At 37.0% G+C, this 26,108-nt stretch overlaps 1 protein-coding gene across 1 annotated transcript in view; it reads left to right on the top strand.

The window, feature by feature from the left end:
- Positions 1–26,108, top strand: part of pepd (peptidase D) — a 41,390-nt gene that overhangs the window by 4,975 nt on the left and 10,307 nt on the right. Inside the window, exons 3-9 of the mRNA XM_056766363.1 lie at positions 756–883; positions 2,850–2,913; positions 10,071–10,118; positions 12,550–12,611; positions 13,084–13,128; positions 15,919–15,994; positions 20,755–20,801. Coding sequence (XP_056622341.1) covers positions 756–883; positions 2,850–2,913; positions 10,071–10,118; positions 12,550–12,611; positions 13,084–13,128; positions 15,919–15,994; positions 20,755–20,801 — 470 coding nt within the window. The remainder of the gene's footprint in view (positions 1–755; positions 884–2,849; positions 2,914–10,070; positions 10,119–12,549; positions 12,612–13,083; positions 13,129–15,918; positions 15,995–20,754; positions 20,802–26,108) is intronic.

The raw sequence follows: 26,108 nt of genomic DNA, 5'->3' as shown, positions 1-26,108 counted from the left end.
TCGACTTTCCTTTATGTACCTTAAATGTTTTGTGTTGACTAAAAAGCTCATTGGTATACATTAGTGTAACAAAATGTGACTTAAGACATGTGATGGGGCTGAACAGTTTGGTTTAAATTAAACTAACAATCGTGACTCTTGCTGATGAAACACTTGACTGTTAATGATAGTTGATCTTTCACTGCTCAGGAGTAACATTATTAAATCCATATTAAATTAAATTACAACATGAATTCCCCTTTAATAAGCTTTTATTTTCATTCATCAGCTGTAATATGATGACTAAAATGACAATTTGTAATATCAAGAATGGAAAACCGTCTGGTTCTATCAGACACAATTGAAGCTGACTGTTTACGTTTTTTACTTTTCTGTGTTAACTGTGGCAAAATGTGATAAATGGCACTGAGAAGACCAGTCCGTCATTGACAGCCCGCTGCAGATCAGCCAATATTTGACAAACACATACATTTGGTGCAGGAGCTTTAACTAGATTCATAAATGACACCTGAAGGTGCTTGTTAAGAAGCTTTTTGCATGTGCAACTTCTGTGTGGTCTAGAAACACTTATGTCGGTTTAATAATTCTTCATGATTGACTAAACCAGGGGACGGCAACTGTTTCGACCAAAAGAGCCATTTTTGGGCATGCCTTGGCCGAAGAAAGTGGCCAAACCCGCGAGACTAGCTGGAGAGTAACGTCAGGTTTATATGGAGACAAGTCACAGTGTTGAACATGAATCTGTTGTTTTGCAGGAGTCTTTCTTCCATTGGGCTTTTGGTGTGACGGAGGCTGACTGCTATGGTGCCATCGATGTGAACTCCAACAAATCTGTCCTGTTTGTTCCCAAGCTGCCAGAGAGCTATGCAACATGGATGGGCGAGTGAGTGACGCGTTCACATGACAGAAAATCTAGAGAATCATTAAAAAGAAAAAAATGATTGCGCAACACCGTGTCTTAACTGGAAGTGCTGGATATGTAAGTGATAATGTATAGGCAGCCGGTTGTTATCGCAGAAATAAGCCCTGACAGTGTGATCAGGATCTTGTGTCACACTGAGGGGCTTATTTCGCTATAACAGCCGGCTGCTTATACATTATCCCGCTTATGACATAGGCTACTTGCCACATGAGAAAAACACTGGACATGAAATGTGAATTTAAAATATTTGATTATCTGATTTTTACCGAATGCAGACCTTCCACAAGGAAAAACAGTTTACTTTCGGTTTTAAGTTTAGAAACTACTTTCAAATGTCACGAACAGGCAATTTGGTTTAATCATTTGTAAATATAGTGTCCTATATGTTATTAAAAGACATATTTATCTTTAATTTGTCAAAAAACTTTCAAAATGATTTGCTGCATCCGGGTTACCGTGTGTTATTAGTTTTGAGTGGTTATTATGTGGTAATAACGAACCTGCAAATGTTGTGACTTGCCAATCAGACTCAAGGATTCTAACGAGGGGTGTAATTAATAGCTTGTGAAATATTTCTGTATTAGAATGTGATGCTTTATTTCTTATTTGAGTTCTCTTTATAAAACAAACTTTTTTCAAAGTTAAGAAGCTGCTGCTGACAGGAATGAGCCACGTGTTTCCGTGTTTGACAACATGCTGTATAATTACGATTCATTACTGCCGTACGATGCTTTGGGATGTTAGCGTGAAGGTCCCTCACAATCCTGCTGGATGTCAGAACAGGTGGGCGTGAAATTAAACTGAGAAAGATTTGCACCTGAAAAGGCCGCCGGTGAGATGAAATAAAAAGCGGTCGGAAACGTACGGTTATCCGCTTTGAGTCGGACGGGGAGTTTGTTGTCAGGCTTTGAAATCGCCAAGCTTTTGAAATCTTACTTTCAAAGGGACCGCGGTAAACTCTCTCTCTCCTGCCGCTCTGGAACTTCAGAGCGAGCTCTAATCTCTCACATACAGCTGCGCTCCTGTAGTTCATCTCACGGGCATCTCGGGTCGTCTCGGGTCAGCGGCGGCTGTGTTAAGCATTGACCCATCGTGTTCGTCACATCAGACTCGTCTGGAATATCAAGCATTATTTATACAGCTGTCAGAGAGAACACACTAACTCATTATGCAGGAATTTATGTGAGCAAACTTTTTCGAAGCGGTTTATTTTACAAATCGGAGAAAGTAACTCATTTCTGGATGCGGTGTTGAATATCAAGTTTGATTAGGTTTAGAATCAGACTCACATTTTTTAGGGTAACTGCATTGATAAAAAAGTTGATTAGATCGTAACGGCTTTTAAACAGTTTCAGTTTATTATATAACACAACATAAGTTGACCACAGTGCTTAACATAGTCTTAAACAAAACAAATAACTAGATGTTAAAGGCACGAGACAACAGATAAATCTTTAGCTGAGATTGAAATAGCGGGACAGAGGACAGGGATCTCAAGTATGACGGAAGCGAATTTAAGATTGTTCAATGTTCAAACGTTGAACAGAATAGCTCAGATATTTCTGCATGTTCTCAACAACATCAGCAAAAGCCAAACTTGAGTGTTATTGACAACTGGAAGCCGTGATTTATACTGGCAGCGCTCTTAAAATGATTGATATGCAATTAGAAAATTGGTTTGTGCTCGAGTGTGTTTTCTAGAAATTGCTTAACTTTGATTCCAAGAAGCAATAGCGCTTGAGGTCAATAGTCTCTTTACTTGATTTTCAGCCAATCTGAACTACAGAAGCCCAAACGTGTGTCTTTAAAACGATGTGATCAGTCGCCGCATGATATCAGCATCTCTGACGCAGTAAAACAAAGACTGTGAATAAAGTTTGTTTAACTCCACGGGGAGTTGTCATTAAATCTCTCTCTGTCTCTGCAGGATCTTCCCACCCGAACACTTCAAGGAGAAATACGCCGTGGATGAAGTGCATTACACCTCTGATGTGAGTCTCTTCTTCAATCTATTAGTACAGAGCTAAATAAGTCCTGCGCCTGTTAATTTGTCCTCATTAGTTTATGTCTTATATAATGAGGATGAATGTTTACATCTGTATAATGAGTGATTCTTCAGAGGCCTTGAGCTCATTTAAACTCATTTCTCCTCCATTAACAGTGTGTGATCATATGAAAGTACTGAAAGTTATGAATTGTGTTTTTTGTTTGTTCTGTGTTATAAATGTTTAATGGTAGTTATTGATGTTCAACATTGAGGGCTTTTCGAATGCTGGTGCTGCTGGTGTGTAGCATGAACAGAAAATCAACGATATTTTATATATAATGTTTGCTCTTAAGAATTGAGGTTTTCAGCATCGATTGCTAAAATGTTAAATTGTGAGAGTTATCAGATATAGGATGATGTATTTGCTGGCTGATGTATTGTTCTCTCACTCGTGTTGTTGGCCAGGAGAGAGGAGAAAGTATTGTGGTTTAGTGAAATGGACTTGAATTGTTCTTTACTGAACACTCTTGTGGTTTAATCACATTTCAGAATCCTATAGGCTACTAAGAGCATCCTCAGAATAATTTAAAGAGCGTACTGCAATTCAGACCCCTGCAGACTTGGAAGATAATTATTTTTTCATGTCAGCATCTCTCTCACTAACACACACACACACGAACAGTGTTAAAATGCAGTAGTTTAAATGTAATTGGAAATGTAAGCTGGAATATCTTCGCCCCTAGTCATGGGTCAGTCCACTAGATGAGTTATACTGTTTTATTTCCGTCCACATCCAAAGTGCTGAACTGATAACCTAGACAGCATATTAAAGAAGTAGTTCAACTAAAAATAAAAAAACATGTCATGAGGTCATTGCAAACCTCTATATTATTTGATTTGTTCTTCCTTGAACCACCAGAGAAGATATTTTGAGAAAAGTCTTCATACAAGTCAAAGTGGTTCAGCGTTGTTTGATTATCAACATCCTTCTAAATATCTTCTTTTGCGTTCTGTAGGAGAAATACATTCATACGGGTTTGACAAGACATGGGGGCGAGTAAATGATGAATGAATTTACATTTTTGGGTGAAGAAGTGTACCCGTGTTATTGATTAGCTCATTGCATGGAAAAACCAATCCCATAAGGCATTGCTAGGATGTAATTGACAACAGTCATACAGAATGGCAGCTGAGCAGTTATATTTCAAGTAAATATTTAAAATTGACTTCTGTAAAAAGCATGAGCGCTAGTCGAGTCTCGTATGCTTCACTTGAGGAGTGATATTTGTGGGATTGCCTACGTAAAGCATTTTAAGTGATTTATGGGGTTTCATTTGGGTTTGGATGTTACTTTAGAAGATATCTGCCTGTGTAGACAGCTGCTGTGTTCTGTTGATCTGTTCACATCCATTTAGATGGCTGGAGATGCATCTCAAACCGCCTCCTGATTGGATTTCTGTCTGTCTCAGACGTGTCTTAGAGGACATTTACACTTGCTGCTTTAATGGCATTCTATCCCTTCAGTTTAAACACAAAATTACCCGCTCGGTCTCTGAAGTGATTTATTTGAACCGTTCTCTCAAGTTAAAGTTATAGTTCACCCAAAAACATAATTCACTCACCCTCTTGTCATTTCGAGCCTGAATGGCTTCCCTCATTCCGTAGAACACAAAAATATTTTGAAGAAATTTGATAACCGAACAGCACTATTGTATGGACACAAAACCAATGCAAGTGAATGTAAGTCTGGTTAACAACATTTTTCCAAATATCTTCTTTTGTGTTCTGCGGAAGGAAGAAAGAAAGTTATACAGGTCTGAAATGATAAAAGGGGTGAGTAAATGATGACCGAGTTTTCATTTTTGGGTGAACTGTCACGTTTAAGGTTTAAAGAGTAAGTAACATTAGATCATGAAAATGAAATTTCATGCAGTGTGTTATGTTGCCGTGTTTGAAAGTAAGCAGTCTGCCAAGTTGTAAGTTCGAAGGTGAATGAATAAGTTATTGGCTTGTAAAAAAGGGAGTCGACTCTGAATCAATTAAAGGAGGTCTCTAACCGGTGTGTATCTACCTCACTAGAAATAGTTCGCCTACGTTTTGCTGGGACCGCCTTCTCTCTCCTCCCATAAACACTGTCGCTCGTTCTTGATGCGTGTGTGTCATGTCTATAACACGTGTTCTACGTTATGAAACTAAGGAAGAATTTCATAGGAAACGATTGTCACAATTCATTTTTCAAACAACAACAAAGGAATATAACCCCAGGGTTTTACTGACTGCACGTCATACTACCGTCAATAATCTTGCCACGTTCACTGCAGGAACTAACCTTGAACCTGTAAGTGTGACTATTTATTTTTGTCTTAACTTCAAGAAATATTTGTCTGTGTTTAGCTAGTGCATATAACGCTAATGTTAACATGTACCGTTGACGTTCTGGGATATTACAGTTTGTTTATCTATCTATGAACTCGCTAATTTAAGTGTTCAGTCTATTATGGTATATCTATTATATACTATCGTCTTTGGATGTTTCTTTGTCAGACTAGGGCTCAAACTGGTAATGTAAAATCCCCGCCATCTCCTTCTAAACACTGTAAATAATATCCGGCCACCTGTAAACCGTAATCCAGTAATGATGGAAGGCGTTCCGTTTGTGGCACATGCTGAACGCGTTTGACCAATCACAGCAGACTACACCATCTGACCAATCACATGACATTAGGCTAGCGGATAGGAGGGGATTAGATGGATAAATCGCGGAATGAATCATTTGAGTCAGTTAAGAAGTAAGATACAAATATCTGCCTGTTAAAAACCTTAAAAATGATATGTTACTTACTCTTTAAAAGGGCCATAGCTGGAATGCATGATGGTCAGAATGACATGTGTAGTACTAGGTCACTAGGTCACATTGAAGGATGTTAATGTTTTTTAAGCTGTAAATAGCCTGTTTTCAAAATCCCTTTTCTAGAGCTGCTTCGAAAGAATATTTTAAACTTTTTTGAGAAGAATATCTCAGGCTGAATATCTCAAGGTCAATTATGTTTTTGTGAAGTCAAAGCTTGATCTAATAATAACAACCGACCCATTTATTGATTAAAGGATGTGTAACAATTACATATAACAACACGATGTATTTTTCGAAAATGTTTTTTGTAGACGGCATGTAATTCACACGCATTTCATTCTGTTACAGTAGATATTTCATCAGGTGAGTTTCAGGTAAATTCTTCTTTACGCCTTTAAGCCAGAAAACATCAAACAGAACATGAGTTTATATTCAGCAGCCAAACCGTTTCAGAAGACTTTCAATGAACTGCGTCCCATTGTTTGGTGTGTTATGTTCCTTCTCTTTGATGTTTATATGCATGCATCACAGTTTCTCCTCAGCTCGTCTTTTCTTCTTTTGTCTTTGTGTTGTAATGACCTTCTCCTGAGGTTTCTTACGTTGCTTAAACAGATCATTGGAGAAGACAAACAGCTCCGCTGTGAGCCCAAAACAGAAGGCGATATCTGTTATCTCACAAAACAAATGAAATCTCTAAGGCAAATATACACACAAACACACACCCCGTCTGTGATCCAGAGCGCTAACAGACCCTGAAGGGTCCGTCAGAATACACGGCACGCGGGGTACTTTGACATTCAACAGTGTTTTCAGTTTTGACCCTCAGCTGTTTATATAATAAGAAATACAGAACTGTAAAAACACTTTGAAAGTTGTTGTTAAGTTGTGTCAAACATTTTCATGTCGTGATGTTTCTCTTATTACATTTTTTTATTTCCACTGCGATTTAAACCTTGAATTATAATCTGGGGTCAGATTCAAAAAACATTCTTTAGAAGAAAATTCTGCTTAACTGACAAGTTTTTTCTTGTATTCAAATTTAAGAAAAAAGTTATGAATGTTATGATGTATGTATTCCCGGAAAAAACCTTTTTAAGACAGTTCTTTATTTATTAGTCTTGCCTACATATTAGCTAAGATGCGGTCATAAATACTGTTTAATGCTAATACAGTATAAATGTATATATATACTTAAATTTTATTACATAAACATACAGTTACCACATGAGCAAGCGAGTGTATCCATATTATTTTATTCTTGCGACAAAAATGAAGATGTTCTTAAGAAAATATTTGAGAAAGTTTTTAGAAATGTTTTTGAATCGCTCTCACGAACATTCTTACGAACTTTCTATAATTGATCTTAAGAACCATCTTAGATTTTGTCTTAACAGTCTCGTGAATCCGGCCCTTGATTCTTACATTCACGTCACCAGATTTTACTCGCGTTACTCCTTGTGAACGTTTTTATTCATAAGATCCCTTTCATAAAGCAAAGTTTTAAAAAGATTGGGATTAGTTTTTAACCGAACAGAGTATTGAACAGGTGGCTGCGCGCTGAAATATTACATTGATCAGAGATCTGAAAAAAATAATTAAACCAAGAGATATTTTAAAAGTGACTCACTCAAATGAAAGACAAATTACCAACTCGCGAAACATTTTGAACAGAAATCCAAACTTAATTGAGGCAGGCAGCCGTGTCATACACCCTTAATTATTCTCATTTTATGAGCGCAGAAATTGGTTATCAAGATTAATGGGCACAAAATGTCCAATGGGGAAAAAAATCAATGCAAACACTCAGAGAAGATGAGAATTATTGAATGTGAATCAATAGTGTTTTCATTACACATTCTCACCGACTAACACATTTTAGTGTAAGTGGAAAATGACTGTCATTAAATCCATCACTGCATACTTGATTAAATTTGATGAGAGAGAGAGAGTCAAGCAGGCGTGATGATAGGATCCACTCATTTAGGTCACATACAGTATACACATGATGATGATATCTCTGTGTTTCACAACAGACGCTCGCTTACAAGAAAAAAAGATTTTCATACATTTATAAGTGTAAATTGAAAATATTCGTAGTTCAACAGGAGATTAAATCAAGCACATTACAGATAATGCTCTCTAATGTGCTTGAACCCCTCTGGTTGACTACAGAATATTTTATGGAGATCAATTTATACTTATACAATTAAAGATTTTAATATAAAATACTATTAATGTAATATTTAAATACATTTTATCTGTTAAGGCAAATGTCAGATTTTCTTTTCTAGGTATTTTTCTTTTTGATTGTAGTATGCATGTATAATGGAACCATGCTCTTCTAATCTTACTCAAGTATACACTTTTTGGAAGTGTGCTATTGTTACTGTAGTATACACTTATAATGGAACCATGCTCTTCTAATCTTACTCAAGTATACACTTTTTGGAAGTGTGCTATTGTTACTGTAGTATACACTTATAATGGATCCATGCTCTTCTAATCTTACTCAAGTATACACTTTTTGGAAGTGTGCTATTGTTACTGTAGTATACACTTATAATGGATCCATGCTCTTCTAATCTTACTCAAGTATACACTTTTTGGAAGTGTGCTATTGTTACTGTAGTATACACTTATAATGGATCCATGCTCTTCTAATCTTACTCAAGTATACACTTTTTGGAAGTGTGCTATTGTTACTGTAGTATACACTTATAATGGATCCATGCTCTTCTAATCTTACTCAAGTATACACTTTTTGGTAGTGTGCTATTGTTACTGTAGTATACACTTATAATGGAACCATGCTCTTCTAATCTTACTCAAGTATACACTTTTTGGAAGTGTGCTATTGTTACTGTAGTATACACTTATAATGGATCCATGCTCTTCTAATCTTACTCAAGTATACACTTTTTGGAAGTGTGCTATTGTTACTGTAGTATACACTTATAATGGATCCATGCTCTTCTAATCTTACTCAAGTATACACTTTTTGGAAGTGTGCTATTGTTACTGTAGTATACACTTATAATGGATCCATGCTCTTCTAATCTTACTCAAGTATACACTTTTTGGAAGTGTGCTATTGTTACTGTAGTATACACTTATAATGGATCCATGCTCTTCTAATCTTACTCAAGTATACACTTTTTGGAAGTGTGCTATTGTTACTGTAGTATACACTTATAATGGAACCATGCTCTTCTAATCTTACTCAAGTATACACTTTTTGGTAGTGTGCTATTGTTACTGTAGTATACACTTATAATGGAACCATGCTCTTCTAATCTTACTCAAGTATACACTTTTTGGAAGTGTGCTATTGTTACTGTAGTATACACTTATAATGGATCCATGCTCTTCTAATCTTACTCAAGTATACACTTTTTGGAAGTGTGATCAACTTACATGCTCTTGTAATGTTACTGTAGTTTGCACAAGCACTGATGACTCATGATTTGTGCAGAATCGTGAATATCTTGTTTGTGTTTTTTTCTGTGTTTGAGCTCATGGTTTTGATTTTTGTGTAGTTGTTGAACATCAGAAGTGTCTCTCTCAGGACTTAATGTTTTCTGATCATTTAAACAGCTGTTGAACTAAAGATATCTCGTGATTTGTCCCTCAAACATCATGTGAGCACTGGCGTATGGTTCCCGACAGGTTTGTAGTTGGTCGGGTGAGGAACATAAACCTTTAATCAGATGATTTCAGTGCGTTTGTTTGTTTGTTCGAGAAACGCTGGAAGCTACATTTATTTCACATCTGATGGTTGCGGGTCAGTCTTTCTTCACAGAGATTCTGGTCTGTTTAATTGATATCTTGAGCAGTGAAGCAGTGATGTGTGAGTTTTTGTATCATGCCATCGGTAGATTTACTATGAGAGAGGTCTGGATAAATAATGACAGACATTTCATTTGTGCTGGAATTACTCCTTTAATGTCAACCTCAGTGTTTGGATTTGAGCGTTTGGATAAAGCATCTGCAGAAACGTGAATCAGCCCTGCAGTAATGAAGTCTCAGTTTAATACGGCTTTAAAATGAGCACACAAGATGGCTCAGGTGTCTTTTCCCACAATCCTTTGCTCATTATATTCAGACAGTGAGATTGACTGAAGATTATTGATGATTCGTCTTCTCATTGGCTGACATTTAAGGTGTTTGTCAGACGTCTTCCACCACCGCTGGATTTTCTCATCATAAAGAAATCTCCCCGAAAGGCAATTTTACTTTTGTTCATTAGCGTATGGCAGCGGCCTTCTGGGATTTTCTGTGATGTTCTGTCTAATGAAAGCTTTTCTTCACAGATCGCTGATGTCCTGGCCAAAAAGAAGCCAAGTGTCCTCCTCACGCTGGTAAAATACTTTTCTCGTATTTGATGAAGACATTTTCTGTGTGTTATTTCAAGATTCACGAAAAGCGGTTAAAACACTCCTGGTTTTTGTCCACGCTCATGCTGACTGTGCCATTAAAGAAAAAATCTAAATCTTACATGAATTCATTTCGGAAATGCTTATATCCAAAGTGACATAACAACTCGGAACATCACAAGTGGTTGATCTTACAAGAGGAACGATACAGATTGTTTTCCTCTAATACAGAGGATAAAGAAGTGTTTATTTCCATAAACACTTATTTCATGTTGCTCTCAAACTGAATATATAATGTGTTCATGTTTGAAAATACATGATTTGGTTACATTATTCTTGACACTTGAAAAACAAGGCCACTTAAAAAAGTGGGAAGTACTTTTAAAGTGATATTGGTCCAAAATGTGACTCAGCATAACTCCATATCAAACATCAATAGATCTTTTAATTGGCTTGTGATTGGTATTAAAGGAGTAGTCCACTTTCAACATACATTTTCATGATAATTTACCCCCCCCCCGCCCATGTCATCCAAGATGTTTATGTATTTGTTTCTTTTGTCGAAAAGAAATAAAGATTTTTGATGAAAACATTCCATGATTTTTCTCCATATAGTGACTTCAATGGACTCCAAATGGTTGAAGGTCAAAATGACAGTTTCAGTGCAGCTTCAAAGGGCTTAAAACCAAACCAGACGATGAATAAAGGTCATTTCTAGCCAAACGATAGGTCATTTTGCCTAAAAAATAAAAATGTATATGCTTAAACACACATGCTCGCCTTGCTCTGTCCTGCGATGCACGTTCATGACTTCACAAAATACATTATTACGTTGAAAAGGTCTCGCTTGACGTAGGTGGAAGTACAGAGTCTGTGTTTACAAATTGAACGTGCAAGTTTTCAAAGTTAGGGATACACCGATAGGATTGTTACCGATACGGGTCAATTCCATACAGTTCTATACAATATTATCTAGTTTTTCTGCATTCAATTTATTTAACAGAACATGAATTGGACCCATTTAACATTTTAAGAGAGGCACAACTTTAAATGTGCTAAATGTAAATGAAAATGTCAGTTAAGATAAAAATACAATAACACAACATGACAATCTTCAAAGGTTGTTTTTGCTATCCAATATTTATTTAATTAAAACATTAACTCAAATATGACCTAAAATGGACGATTTCTTTAATATATTTAAATAAACTCTGTGCTGTTGCTATTACAGTAATTCTTTTTCTCAGAGAAAAACATTGGATATTAAGAAATCCAACTCATTGCGTCCATGCAGTTAATAAATAAACCAGGGACCTATGAAGTCTGTTCATTTTTTTTTCCCAAAATATCTTATGTTTTTTTCAAGTCTACTTACATTTAATAACTAGTTTTGTACATTTTTAGTAGCAGGTTTGTTATGAGGGTAACTGGACTTTAATTTTGATGGCTTGCCGCAAAGTTTGACAGCAGGTTCTCTCAAATGAAACGGTAAAATGTGCCTGAGGTAAACTCTGTTACATCAGCGCTGATTCACTTAAAGTGTTCGCGTCCACCAGATGCTAAAGAGTCCACTACAGTACACAAAACCACACCACTCATTCATATTTAAACAGCAGCTGAATAATCATTAGTGCTATTCATAACACAATTTGAATTTCATCAGCTGTTCAGCGGTACTTTCTGGCGTGTTTGCTACTTTCCATCTGTGTTTTCCACTAAACGGAAATTTTAGGGCTCTAATAAACCATCGGGATCTACCTTTTTCATGCTATTGCTGATATTGTATCCCGATCGTGTTAAATGAATACAATATCTGCCGATTAATATCGGTGGCCAACACATCGGTGCATCCCTAGTAATAACATATTACGTGAAGTCATGAACGCACATCGCAGAACAGTGCAAGGTGAGGATTTGTGTTTATAAAGCATATACATTTTTGCATATAAACTGAATCTGTGATTTGACCTTCAAGAGTCCATTGAAGTCCACTATAAGGTGAAAAATCCTGGAATGTTTTCATGAAAAACCTTCATTTCAATTGGATGAAACATGAATGACATGGGGGTGAGAAAATGATCAGGAAATTTATTTGAAAGTGAACTCATTTCCTCGTTCACTGTGAATAGACACATTATCTATAATACAGTTACAGAGAGTTCAGTGGATTTAATTGTCATGAAATAATGTCACAATGCACAAAATCCTAATGCCCTTTATAATTATATATATTTATATATATATATTCTAGATGAAAATTATTGATTTTCTTTTTGGGTCAAATGTGAAGGACGTGTTTTCATGAGACTTGGCCTATTAAGAATGATGAGGAGTTCATGTGATGTGCAGACGTACAATGACTGGTATACGTTTGGATAATGAGATGGTTTAAATGTCTCTGTCTGTCTCTCTGCAGCGGGGGGTGAACACAGACAGCGGCAGTACCTGTCGTGAAGCGTCGTTTGAAGGCATCAGCCAGTGAGTCTCATGCATTATTCAGAGTTCTGCTCCTGCATCTCATTCCAGGGACAGTCAGTGTCGTCCTCCGATGACTGGCGGAGCTCCATGAATTCAGCTTTTAATTACTGATGATTCCACACAAATCACACGCTCAACGTTAGATATTAATGTGAGCGCAGAGATGACATGAACACTTCAGCCACACTTTATAGAGACCATATCAAAGAAACTTATTAAAAATAAAGATCGCACACGGTTAACTGTTTACAAAATAGGTGTTTGTTAGGGAAGATGAAAACTGAAACACGACAACTTAGCAACGCATAGCAACTGTACGCTGGCAGAAACCCCTCGGTGGACACGGCCCCTTAGGACTGTTTTAGCAAGGGCATAGCAACACCCTAGCAACCACCTGTAACACTGTAGCATAGAACCTCAGTCAGATGTTGTTAAATGTTTATGATGAGACATGTGCTCTTGTGTTTTGCAGGTTTGAGGTGAATAACACTCTGTTGCACCCGGTCATCGTGGAGTGGTGAGTTTCTTTAAGATTCTGTCATCATTTACTCGCCTTCGAGTTGTTCCAAATGTGTATGAATGTCTTTGTTCTGATGAACACAGAGAAAGATATTTGTAAGAATGCTTATAACCAAACAGATCTCAACCCCCATTGACTCCCATAGTAGGAGGAAATACAATAGTAGTCAAAAGTGCAACGGGACTGTTTGCTGTCCTACATTCTTCAAAATTTCTTCTTTTGTGTTCAACAGAACAACAGAAATGCTAAAGTAATTTTTCCTACTGTTGGAGTCATTGGCTGTTGAGATCTGAGCATTCTTCCAAATATCTTTCATCAGAACAAAGAAATGTGTACTGATTTGGAACAACTCGAGGGTGAGGAAATGATAAGAGAATTAAAAATTTTGGTTGAAGTATCCCTTTAACAGACCATAATGCTGTATGTGTTACTTGTAATTGGGATAAAGTAAATGTGAAAACCTAAAACGTAAAAACAAATTATGTTTGTTTACTAGATGAAAACCTTACATGGGTTTGAACGCTGTGTTTGTCAAACTTTATACTTGATTGATTTGACATCTTAATGATGCTAAACTACTCAGTCTTTAATGTCCATTTAAATGATAAAAACAAGTTTAGTTCTTGGAATTAGCAAATGTTTGATCCTTTGATGAAACCGACATGAATGGCTACCGTTTGATTTATTTCATCTTTGTAGTTTCAATCATTCTTCTTTTAATCTTGATGTTTCTTAAAACGTTCTGTGCGTGTCCTCTTTAATCGCACTGGATTTACTCACGTCCGTGTTTAATGAACTTCTGAGCATCATGGAGCGTTCAGATGCAGAACAGAATCCATTTCATTATTGCGTTCTTCATCTAATGTAAATGGTGAGAGAGGATGGAAACGCTGTTAGGAAGTGAGAGTCATTTTTGGAGCACATAGGAAGCACTTGAGCTGATTTAAGCAGAATGACGGTGTCGTGGTTGAGAGCTCTTTTCTCTCATGAGCACAGCTCCACAAACAATCCCACGTCTCCGTCTCTCTCTCCGTCCTCCTGTGCGGCTCTATACGGCCGGTGCTGGTCTGTAATGGTCTGCGTGCTTCTCTCGCCACCATCTGCATTAGGGTCTTCTCTTCTGCTCCTGCTTTCATTACGCTTCACTCGCTAACTTTGTTTTTTTCTGATCTTCTCCTCTTTCATTTATTAGCTCCAGATTTCCAGAGAGAATTTCAAGATTGCTTCACCATGAAGTTGGTTTCACAAATATTAAAGACCTGCAGACGAAATATAGATGTGTTTCCTCTCATGCCGAAAACATTAAATTAGACAAGCCAATACAATGTCTTCTTACATTTTCCTCATAAATTTCATTCTTTCAGATATGTGTTCAGAGTTCTTGACTGGTGGTTTGCAGGATTTTATACGTTTGGGATTTCATCTAAGATTTATATGAATAGACAAATAGTTGAAAATGACATGAAAATGTTTCTTCACATCTGGTGTCTGATGTGTTTTTCAGTAGGGCTGTCAAACAATAAATCGCATCCAGAATAAAAGTTAGTGTTTACATAATACATGTCTGTGCCGTGTGCACGTAATTTTTTTTGATCATATACGCATACATTTATACATATTTAGGAAATATTTACATGTGTTTATTTATATTTACTTATAATTTCAATTATATTTTCAAAATTATATTTTTTTAAATTATATTTATTTCTTTAAATTATATATTTTTCTTAAATATATACATGTTGTGTACGTGTTTATAAATAGAGAATTAATATGCACAGTACACAGACTTTTATTATGTAAACACAAATGTTTATTCTGGATGCCATTAATCATGATTCATTTCATTAATCATGATGTTTGCCGGCCCTATTTTCAGTGCCGTCAGTAAAGTAAATTAAATAATCTATAAAAATCATAATAAGATTTTACTTAGCTAGGATGAGATCAGCAATGTAGATTTATAAAGTTTTAAGACAATGTATAACTCTAACCTGATTTTACGGGAATTCCAAACTTTTTTTCGAAGAATATTGTGAATCGTACAAAAAATGTACGATTTCTAGAAAAACTTACTGAAACCCCGCCCCTAACGTCACGGGCGCGAAAGCAAATCGTACTAAAATGTGTGAATGAGACCATACTAATTACCTACATAGCCAAAATAGTAACGTTTTTGTCGTTAATAAGATAATGATATATTCTTATTTTAGTAAATCTCTTCATTCTTGTGAAAGCACTTTTTCTGAAGCCGACTGGTTGTGTTCATCGTATGTGTTTAGGGTTCAGGACTGTGAAATAGAGGTGCTGATGAGAATCACATGGCTGATCGTAACCGTGGGTTACGGCTCTATCTGTCTGCAAGTGTGTGTGCGGTGATATATTTAGATGTGTTATTAGCTTCACATTCACACTGAGTCACAGATGATGATGATTCTGTAATACACACAACGGCGATAACAAACCAAGATGGAGGAGCAGGAACAGATAGTGGAGGTGAAGAAAAAAACTTACTAATGAGAGATGAAGTGTTGAAAGTCTCTGACGTAAGCGGTGGTGACATTGGGCTAAGTTTAGAAGAGATGTTTTCTCAAGGCATCATCGTTTTTTCGCAGACTCTGGAATCTGATTTTAGGATGTTTACGCTTCATAATAACCTTTTTATCTGTGCTGTAAAATCCCAGTGATGATCGGATTTCTAACACAAATGGAGGAGTTTGTCCCCACCTGTGCTCTGAGTTTTGCACATTTAATATAAATGTTTAATCTCTCTTTCTGTCTTTGTAGTCGTTTACTTAAGACTGACATGGAGCTGGAGGTCCTGCGCTACACAAACCGGATTTCCAGCGAGGCCCACAAAGAGGTAAAACACGTGTGCAGGGTTTTGAAAAATCTTGAAAAGTGAAAAGGCTTGTGTCCTTCGGGTTCAAATGAGCCCCAGAATGCATTGCGTGTACTTTAAATTTTCATGATTGTAAATACGATTGTCAAAAAATCAAGGATAAAGATACAGGGCTTGAGATCTTTTGTGATACAGTGATTTTACCAGAGTAAATATGATAAAGTCACTTAATCGTCTTACTTATATAGTTCTTTGCATTAAGAATAATTAGCAGGTAATGTGCTCTTATATCAGAAATAGTTGCGTTTTATTGTTGCATTATTTTTCACATTTGTTCATAGGTTGAAAATTACCTGGACAAGTATTTATCCGTCTAGGGTTTAGTGTACAAAGAGAAAATGTTGGTCTACACACACACACACACACACACACACACACAACATAGAGCTCTTGTAATATCAAGCTTTTTCTGCTTCACTGAAGGATGAAAGCAGACTTGTGAAATATGCACTTATTAGTCAGTAGTTATGAAGGCAATGTGAAATGGTTTGTGTTTAAAAGTGCAGCGCAGTCAAGCAGCAGACGTGATTGAAAACGGGAGTCTGAGAATAATTGAATAATCCAGACCGATGGAAGAAGTGTTAGTAAATGAAAAGACTTTGGAGAACTTGTTGGATATTAATGGTCCACTCTGTTGTTTCTAAATGAATTACCGCTGCTTGTGTGAAAGCTCGTAGCACATTTATCAGAATAATTGCTGATGTTAAAATTGATTCTAATATCAACAGGCCTGTCAAACATTTATTTGTGTCACAATTTGTGACAGATTTCTACTCCTTTATGGGTATAGCTCACCCAAAAATACTTGCTTTTATGTCTATCATTTATTTATGCTCCTATTTTTGTCCAAAATAATTTTTTTTATGTTTTTATGTATCAGTTCATGCACATCTGTTCAGCTTAAAAGAACAGAAGTTTATACAACTTGGATCTTGAACATCTGCATGAGAAACAGATTTTTAGTGAATAAGTAATAATAAGTCATATAATAATAATGAATTTAGTTTTTTCGTATAATTTTTTATGGCATACCTTTTAGATGTGCTAAATATAAAGATGACTTTTTTCCATTTGTATTAACAATTTTAAACTGCTGTCGTCGCCGACACATTCTACCAAGTGGAATTCATTTTACCATAACTCTGCAAACATTTGTGCTATCCCCAAAATTCAAATTGCTCCTAAAAGTAGACAAACCTTTTGAACATATATGGTATATTATGGTGATGTCTTGCGTTCTTTCAGCCCATCTCAGCTTTTTTTGTGGAGAGCGGCATGGGGTGAATAATATTATTTAATCATAATTGTTAAGAAAATATGAAGAAAGTGAGCTCCCCCTTTTAAACTGTAGAAAAATAAAGATGAAGATCGTATTTCGTTCTGCTGTGGTTCTGATCCGAGTCATTGTAAAAGTGAAGTGAAATGGTTGTGTTAGCAAAAGAAAATAGCCCCAGCACCTCATAACACAGAGAAATGACCTCGACCGGTCGGGTCCATCCGCAGTTGAAGGTCTGCCTCTCGTCTCCTTTTGACTTCCCTTATTTCCAGCAATAAAGCCTGTGACGCATATGAGCTGACATAGGTCTTCATAAGTGCCATTCTTATGAAGAATAACATCTCGCGGTCTTCTCTTATAACTGCATATTCACTTTAAGTGGGACACAAGTCACAGCCACAATAGAAACAGATTGATTTCTGAATGCAGAAATGAGAGTCGGGGTGTCACCTAAAGAGTTCACCAGATGGCCAAACGGAAGCAGAGAGTCGAGAGTTCATGCTGTGCTTAAAAATCCCACTCTTCCTGTTTTTATTCTTTTATTATTACGATGAAAGGTTTTGGCTTGTGTAAATATGGAACAATCTCATGTAGTTAAAGCACAGATTTAATGCACTGAAACAGTACTGTGTCGCTTTATTAAGCGTCAGCAGAAATGTAAATTCTTCAGAATTGTTGCAAATGTTAAAGGGCGTTTACACAAGACCATTTTCAATTTCAAAAATTCAAGTTTTGGCTGTTCATTTTCACGAAAACTGCATTTTGTGGGACTGGACATGCAAACATTTTAAACGGGTCTCAAAGTGCAAGTTTTTGAAAATGACGGCATTATCGTTTCCGTGTAAACTCTGAAAACGATGACGTCATACGAATTTCTACAGCAAATAGTAGATTTACCGCACAAGTACATCAAGCGGAGACGTAGTATTTTTAGACACACTACTATAAACACACATACATGCCAACAAAGTGTATTAAAAGCGCTTTTATATTGAAACAGTGTATGCTGATGTGCACAAACAAGTTGGGTTTCTTTATAGCACAACAGCGCCATCCACTGGTGTGGCGTCATAATAAATAGTTTTTAGTCGTTTTCCCGGATTCATGTAAATGCAGATCGTTTTAATAACGCTGTCTTTTGTACGTGAAACTTTTAAAAACTGCAAAGGAAAAACGTTTTTGTTTTTTATCGTGTAAATGTAATCTACACACCACAAGGCAAACCGACAGCCTTCCGACTGCCCGATGCTCCTAGTCAGTGTGTTATATAAGTTCAGTTTTATTTTGTTAATGTGTCTGCTTAAGACATAAATATGCTTGAGATTTCAAAGGTTGTCTAAACAATGAACGTTTTGCATCTAAATGTCACGCGTGACCTCAGAGTCTTGTCGGTTTGTTTTAATCCACCCCTCGGGTTTGTGTGAGAATATCATCCAGGCGCTAACAGATGTACAGAAGAGCCATGATTCTTCAGTGAATCTCGTCTGTTTTACTCAAATCATAAGAAAAGAAAGACGATTGATATTTGCATTAAAGAAAATGCTCTGATTTTATCAACATTTTTAAATTTTTTGCATCAGGGTTCAGAACCACATTTTCATCAAAAATCTCATTGCTGTAATACACATGGAAGTTTGGGTGCAATTCTGTTTTGCACGATTGTAATGCGTTTTTATTTATTTTTATTCAAATAAAAATGTAGGGAGTGATTTGAGTTAAGGCGGAGGGGAATGTGTATAATTGTTAGGGATTGTCTTATCTTCACTTTCCACAAATAGGCTTGAGTTACTTTAAGAAATATAGAATAATTTCTTATTTTTTTTGTCTTTTACTGGGATGTGATGGTTGCAGTTGAAGGTTCAGTTTAAAATGTAAATGCGGGTTGGGTCTTTGCCGTGTGCTGAAGGACAGAGAGAAAGAGCAAAAGAGATGCGGACAATATCCTGGAATCAATCACTGATCTGCATGTTATTTCAAAGACGTATGAGTTTCTTTCTTCTGTGAAACACACGTAGAGATGTTTAGCAAAAATGCTGAAGTTGTGTCTGATCTACTCTTTTTAAAATGATGAAAGTGCTTTATTTGTTATTGTTTATTTATTTATGTGTGAAATTGTTATGTGAGATGGTTGTCTAGTGGGTTAAACCACTGAACTGGTAAATCAAAAGGTTGCTGGTTCGATCCCAGCATCCACCACCAGTGTGTCCTTGAGCAAGACACTTTACTCCATGTTGCTCCAGGGGGATTGTCCCTGTAATAAGTGCACTGTAAGTCGCTTTGGATAAAAGCGTCTGCCAAATGACTAAATTATTATTTATTATTTAAAAGTGAATGATGTGTATGTAGAACCGATAAATTAGATATTCTTCATAATGTTTCCTTCTGTGTTTTACTCAAATGGAAAATCAAAGAAAGAGGTGTGGTATTGTTATGACAGAGAGGTATGACGTTTCGTTTTATTTGTGGGTGAACTGTCCCTTTAAGAGAGTGTTGCTGTGAGAATTGTGTATTCCAGATCAATTCAATTGTATTTCCTCTCTTGGCTCCAGATGAGTTCATAACTCCCCTTGGGTTTCATGTCTCTCTAGTCTCTAAAGACAATAACCCGCTTTCTGTGGTTCGTGTCTAGAACCCTCACGTCACACTGGATCTGTTTATAAAGTAAATGAGTTAAATACAATCAGAGAGACAGGTGTGGAGTGAGCTGCGAGTCTCACGGGACGTCATTAAGAACCTCATCGGTGTCTTCGAAATCCCATCGCCGTGATCACACAAAACCTCAATGTTCACCTGTTCAGGTAAACCACGTCAGGAGTGGGTCCAGTTTGGCCCTGCAAAGGATGATGGGAAGAGTTTATGTTAGTAATGAAATTAAAATGTAGACTACCTCGGGTCCTTTATAAAAACAAGAATCAGGGAAGTAGGAAGATTCATAAACACAAACTAGACACTAAATGTTAATCTCAGAAAGTCATAAAAAGAATTTGACTTGTATAGTCGGGCACCTTTCTATTATTTTAGTTCCAACATTAGCGCTGTCACAAAACTGTAACGATACAACCCCAGATCCTCCAGTGATTCTCTCTCTCTCTCTCTCTCTGGATGAAAATAAAAGCTTTCCAGTCTACAATCATCATACAGCCCCTTTAATCTGCCCTTGACACACTCGCCATCATTTCTCCTCACCGCACACTAAATGACTCTTATCTCATCAAATGGATGAAACAGGCTGTAATTTGAAGGCAATTGCTGGTGATTTTCTGTGACTCGCTCTGAGTCCCGTCGTCTGTGAGACTTCATTCAGATCATTAGATATCTGGAGAGGAGAAGAGAAGGGAAATCCTCGTAATGATGGCCGGAGCGCTAAAATGATTCAGCGTTTGACTAATTGAATAATTCCTAAAAGCTCTTATCTGATATATGTGTGTGTGTTTCTGTGTGGTAGGTGATGAGACGTGTGAAGGCGGGACTGAAAGAGTATGAGATGGAGAGGTGAGTATTGATTTCATTGATTGACAGGACGTGACGTCTGCCGGCTGGGTGATCGGTTTTCCTGTTTTTGTCTGAAGGCTTCTAATGTACAGTAGTTACAGTCAGTTATGTCATCTGTCTTCAAATCTCTATCAAACACTTTGTCGTGATTAATCACGTCCAGAATAAAAGTTTATGTTTATATAATATATTAGGGTTAGGGGTTTGTGTAGTGTGGATATTAATTTTGTATTTATAAACACATAGATGTATAAATATTTAGGATTTTTTCAAATCAAATGATGTATTTATTTATATTTACCAATAATTTAAATTATTTATAGATGTTTGTTCATTTTAATATTTTTCCTTTTCTATATGCATGTATTTGAATCTGCTTATAAATACAAAATTATTATGAACAGTTGCAAATATTATGCAAACACAAACTTTTATATTGGACGCGATTAATCGTTTGACAGCCCAACTTTGAATGGATAAATATTTTAATTCTGAGTACTGAGTCATGAATGACTAAGTTAAGTCGTATTTATGTATTTACTTAATTTGTAAAGTCCATTCACAACATTACACTCGCTATAGTTCGTATAGTTTATGCTACTTTTTTGTTATTTTATGTCTTATAATAAGGAATATCCGACTCTGGGTTGCATCAGTCGTCTCTAAAATACAATTCAGTAAACATCACAAAGATTAACGGTTATATTAATTTAATAAAATCTTTTAAAATCATTTAAGTGATTTCTTCAGTGGGACATATAAAAAATTATTAAAAATCCAAGATTTGTTTAATCAAAAGAAGTAAGAATTAAATTTTATTATACACTTCATAATTTTGGTGAAATCTGAAAGAAATATTAGTTTCTCATATTTTTTTTAATTTAAATTAACTCAATTTATACAGTATGTATTATTGATTCACAACTTTAAAATGTACTATATTTTTTATGTGAAAATTATTTAAAACATCACAGCTCAACCTTTTCGTGTTAAAGTCTAACTCCTAGTTATTATACTGTGACATAATTTCAGCTTTTTTATTCAAACATTTTATTTTAATATATATAACTGCATTCTGTTATTAAGCACTCAGATTACATATCAGATATTTGATTTTAGACTGATGGGAGGATGAAGTAACTGTGTGGAGTGGTTAAAAATAGAAAGCGTCACAATAGGCTGCTGTCAGTCTAGACATCTTTATCAATAATATCTATTTCTGAGTGAACTAGTGGTGTTTTCAGTCTAAAGACACAAAGTTGTTGTATACTTCAGACAAAATGATTTTTGTGAACTTCACTTCAGTCTGCTCTTTCGACTTTTGAGTCCGGTGGGTCATGACATCACATCGGTTTATCAATCCAAGTATTGCAAAAGCCATTCAAAAGCTCTCGCTCTACGTTAATGTCATGCACCAGATGGACTGCAAAGAAGGAAAGAAAGTCAGATGTCAGGTGTAATGTCTATAATGGAGTAGTAGTGACACTTTAGTGTTTCATTATTTGATGAAAAAGAAATAACATACAGCATCTTAAACTTGTATTGGTGAGGTGAAACTTAGATTTTCAGTGTTGCGTCTGCAGCTCTTTTGTGTTTAGTGTTCTTATCAGAAGACGTTCTGGTCCTTTCACTGTGTTAGAAGTTATGTGGCTAGAGTAGATAAGACCCCAGTGTGCTCTCTCTCTCTCTCTTTCTCTCTCTCTCTCTCTCTCTCTCTCTCTCTCTCTCTCTCTCTCTTCCCAAACGAACGCTTTGAGCTGATGCTTTCATCTGCTCAGGACGTCTTAGATAAGAAGACAATCTTTTTTCACTTGTTTTGTCCAGTAAGGAACTAATATGGTGGTCTCTGTGGTTTCTTCCAGACAGACTTACACGCACTTATACATGTTGAGCCATGTGGATGACTTGTAAAGCGGCCAATCACAGCCATTTAATTTTCGTTTTGTAATGATAGCATCCCTCTGTGCCCCACTGCATGCTAGGATGTGTTCTCATGACATCACTGTACACCTCTTCTTCTCTTCTTCACTGAATTTAATTCATTGAATGTCAGCTGCCTGCGGGGGAGGGGGGGCGTGGCTGTCATGTGTTCAGTTCTGTTACGAGGCATTCACATTTCACATCTTTTGCGGGCGCATATTCGTAAAATGTAGACGCTCGACAGTGTGCTCAAATAGGGGGCCTTGCGGTCGTGTAGCCCATGTTGTGCGATGCTCCCGTTTTTCAAGGCGCTTCGCATCGAGATGAAAATATTTCAGCTTTTCAGAATGCCGCATGAGAAAGCAGTGCGCTCGCGTTTTCTACCTGAAATTTGAATCGCCCCCTATGACGTCCGCTGGTCAAATTAGACCATTAGGATACAGTGACTCACTGTTTACAGGAAGAAAATTGTGATAAACAGGTGTGTGTGTCATCAAGACAGACGCACAGGTAAAGTCACGTCGGGGTCACCGGACACGCGCAGTGAAATGATCTGAACTTGAAACGCAAGCGGATGAACAGCAGCTGCGTCTCCTCCGCTCTGATCTGCTTGTATCACAACACAGACACGCTGGCTTTGGTTTTCAGCACAGTTTTGCTGGATTAGATTTGTAATTGCATATTAATTGAAGCAGCTGAGGCCCTTCAGTGGGAATAATGTGCATCTCCGCCGGGCTAAAACTCAATTATAGCTGAAATGAAAACACCCTGATTTAACAATGTACGCTCTGTTTGTGCGTACGACTCATCCTATAGTCCACCTTACCGAGACATGAACAGTTCAGGCCTCAGGAATCGTATTCTAACGGTAAATGAACATTAATGAGCGCAGACGTGCTCCTGCATCCGGTGGGGAAAACAATTCGCTGTTCAGACAAAGAATCAATTTAAATCGAGTTTTAGGCGGCAGTGAGAGAAGTCGAGCTGAGACGTCAGGATTGGATTTGATCTTTAGGCTGTTTGTGTGTGTGTGTGTTCAGGGCTTTGTTCGGTTGGTAGTTTGTTTGATGATGAAATGCTGTTATGTTTGTCCATTGATGACAGATTAATGGTTATTAATGGTGTCTAACAGCAAAGCAGAAATGTTGCTTTTAGAACGTATGAGAAGCAAACTGATATCCGGGAACATCACATTCTTCCATCATATTATTCGGAGATTTATGCATTAAGTTGTTATTTAAAAACGTATTGTTCTTCTCATTCGTGTTTGCGTGTGTCAAATACAGCATCACCTATTTCAGGTTTGGTGTCGGTGATGTCACATTATGTGCGTGTCTCATCATTAACGTCAAACCCAGCATCTGGCAGCCTGACTTGTCTTCATGTGCCACAGTTCAGTTAAATCCGGTTTGAAAGCTAAGGTGGAGGAAAACATCATTAACAACCTCCACGTCAATGTTCACACCTCGAAGATAGAGCATGAGTCATACCGACAAAACTTTGACATACTTTTATGCATACTTTTTTGTGCATTGTTTCCTTTTATGGACATCGAGCAATATTTTGTGTTTTGTGGAAGACAGACAGTCATGTGCGTTTGGAACAACATGAAAGTGAGAGAACGATGACAGAGTTTTCATTTGTGGAGCTGGAACAGAAGTTTCATTTTATTTGCTCACGCGCCGCTAAAGTAGGACAAACGTGTCGCGACGGGGCTTTAGAAACAGACACCGACAGAGTCGCTTTCTCAGATTTATGGAGCCTGTTTTCTCTCCCGGCCGCAGGCTGACGGATGCCTCTCGATGTTTGCCTTTGTTCCTTGAGAAGCGCTTTTTTATTTTCTCCTGCAGATGTTTTCAAGAGCAAATAAGGAAGGTGGTTTAAATGAAGCTCGGCCTTGTCCACAGGCATGAGATGATGAAGATATTTAAAGGTGAAAGATATGAAGTGGAGGCTTTCTAAGACATCAGTCTTCAAGCCGAGCGATCGATGCGTTGTAAATTTACAGAAAGCAGTACGCGGTGACGGCGGGTTATAAACGTTGATCTTGTCTGAAGTTCACTCCGAGTTTATGGTGTGCAGCGGTACAGATGTTCACATAACAAATACATCTGTTGCTTCAATTCTTTCTCCTAGACGTCACTGAGATCAAACTGAGAGCAAATGGAAACGTTTGCTGAAGTCTCATGTGTGTCTCAGATGTTTCTCCTGAGAGTCCTGCAATCAAAAGTTGATGTTATTGACTATCTCAAACATTTCTCATCACATTTACTCAAATCCAGCTCCATTCGTTCACACCTTTATACTCTTCGTGAGTTTGAACTATGACCCTCTCATTTGATTCTGTTTTTATTTCTCCTCAAACCTCATGAGCTGTGAAAGAGCGACATCCGAGCGATTTGTTTTGTGGCGTTTGAGATGTTTTCTGAAATGCTGAGGTGCTCTGATCACGTTTCTGTTTGTTCAGAAACATTGACTATTGTTTGTGTGGTTTCATGTTGAAAAGGTGAATGTTACCCAGCATGCACTTGGTAGGGAAGATTCCACCGCAGGATTGGTCCCTCGGGGAGCAATTAGGGGCGAGTGAAATAACCGCCGTCGGCTGAGAAAGTTTGGAGACGTCAGACCTTTGACTTGATCTCATTGTCAGCTAAACGCTTGTTAACTTCAGCGGGATGGAGGGGGCGGAGCAGAGACGTGTGACTGAACGTGATTGACGCTGGAGATGTTCAAATGTACTATGATTATGTGTTAACGTTGTATTGCTATCTCGCAGGTAAAACGATTTCTCAGCATGATTTCACTCGAATGAAACCTCAGACGCTGTCTGTGAAATCACTGAAATGAAACTAAATGAGATCCGCTCCCCTTAAAACACATCGTGTCGCAGTTCTACCCCATTTGTTATAAAAAGAGGGTACATAAAAACCATTCTAAACATTTTTTATTAATGTAATATTTAAAAAAAAACATTATCACACGACCCTCTTTAATGAGAGAACACAAACCTGTGTTTGCCTTTATTTCATCATTATATATGTACACTGCAAAACTGATATTTTTGTCTTGCTCTGTAGTACAAATATCAAAACATTCTCACATCAAGATACACTTTCTTGACAAGAAAATTGACCCAAGATATTTGGTCTCTTTTTAAAGAGAAAAATATAAGAATTAAGTACGTCTATGGTAAAAAGAAGCCAAAAAATCTGCCAACGGGGCGAGAAAAATTATGTTCTTGAGAAAAAGATCAAACTAAATTCAAGTTTCTTTTTCTCGCCCCATTGGCAGAGGCGGTGTATAAATGTGATTGACACAATGCGAGGTCGTATTTATTTTTTAACGTTCTAAAATTTTCGGACCTAAATTTTGGACTCCGTGTGCAAT

This window comes from Triplophysa dalaica, chromosome 14 (assembly GCF_015846415.1).
Source record: "Triplophysa dalaica isolate WHDGS20190420 chromosome 14, ASM1584641v1, whole genome shotgun sequence".
Classification (NCBI taxonomy): Eukaryota; Metazoa; Chordata; class Actinopteri; order Cypriniformes; family Nemacheilidae; genus Triplophysa; species Triplophysa dalaica.
Note: the sequence above shows the minus strand (reverse complement) of the source record. Positions and strands in the feature narration are given on the sequence as shown.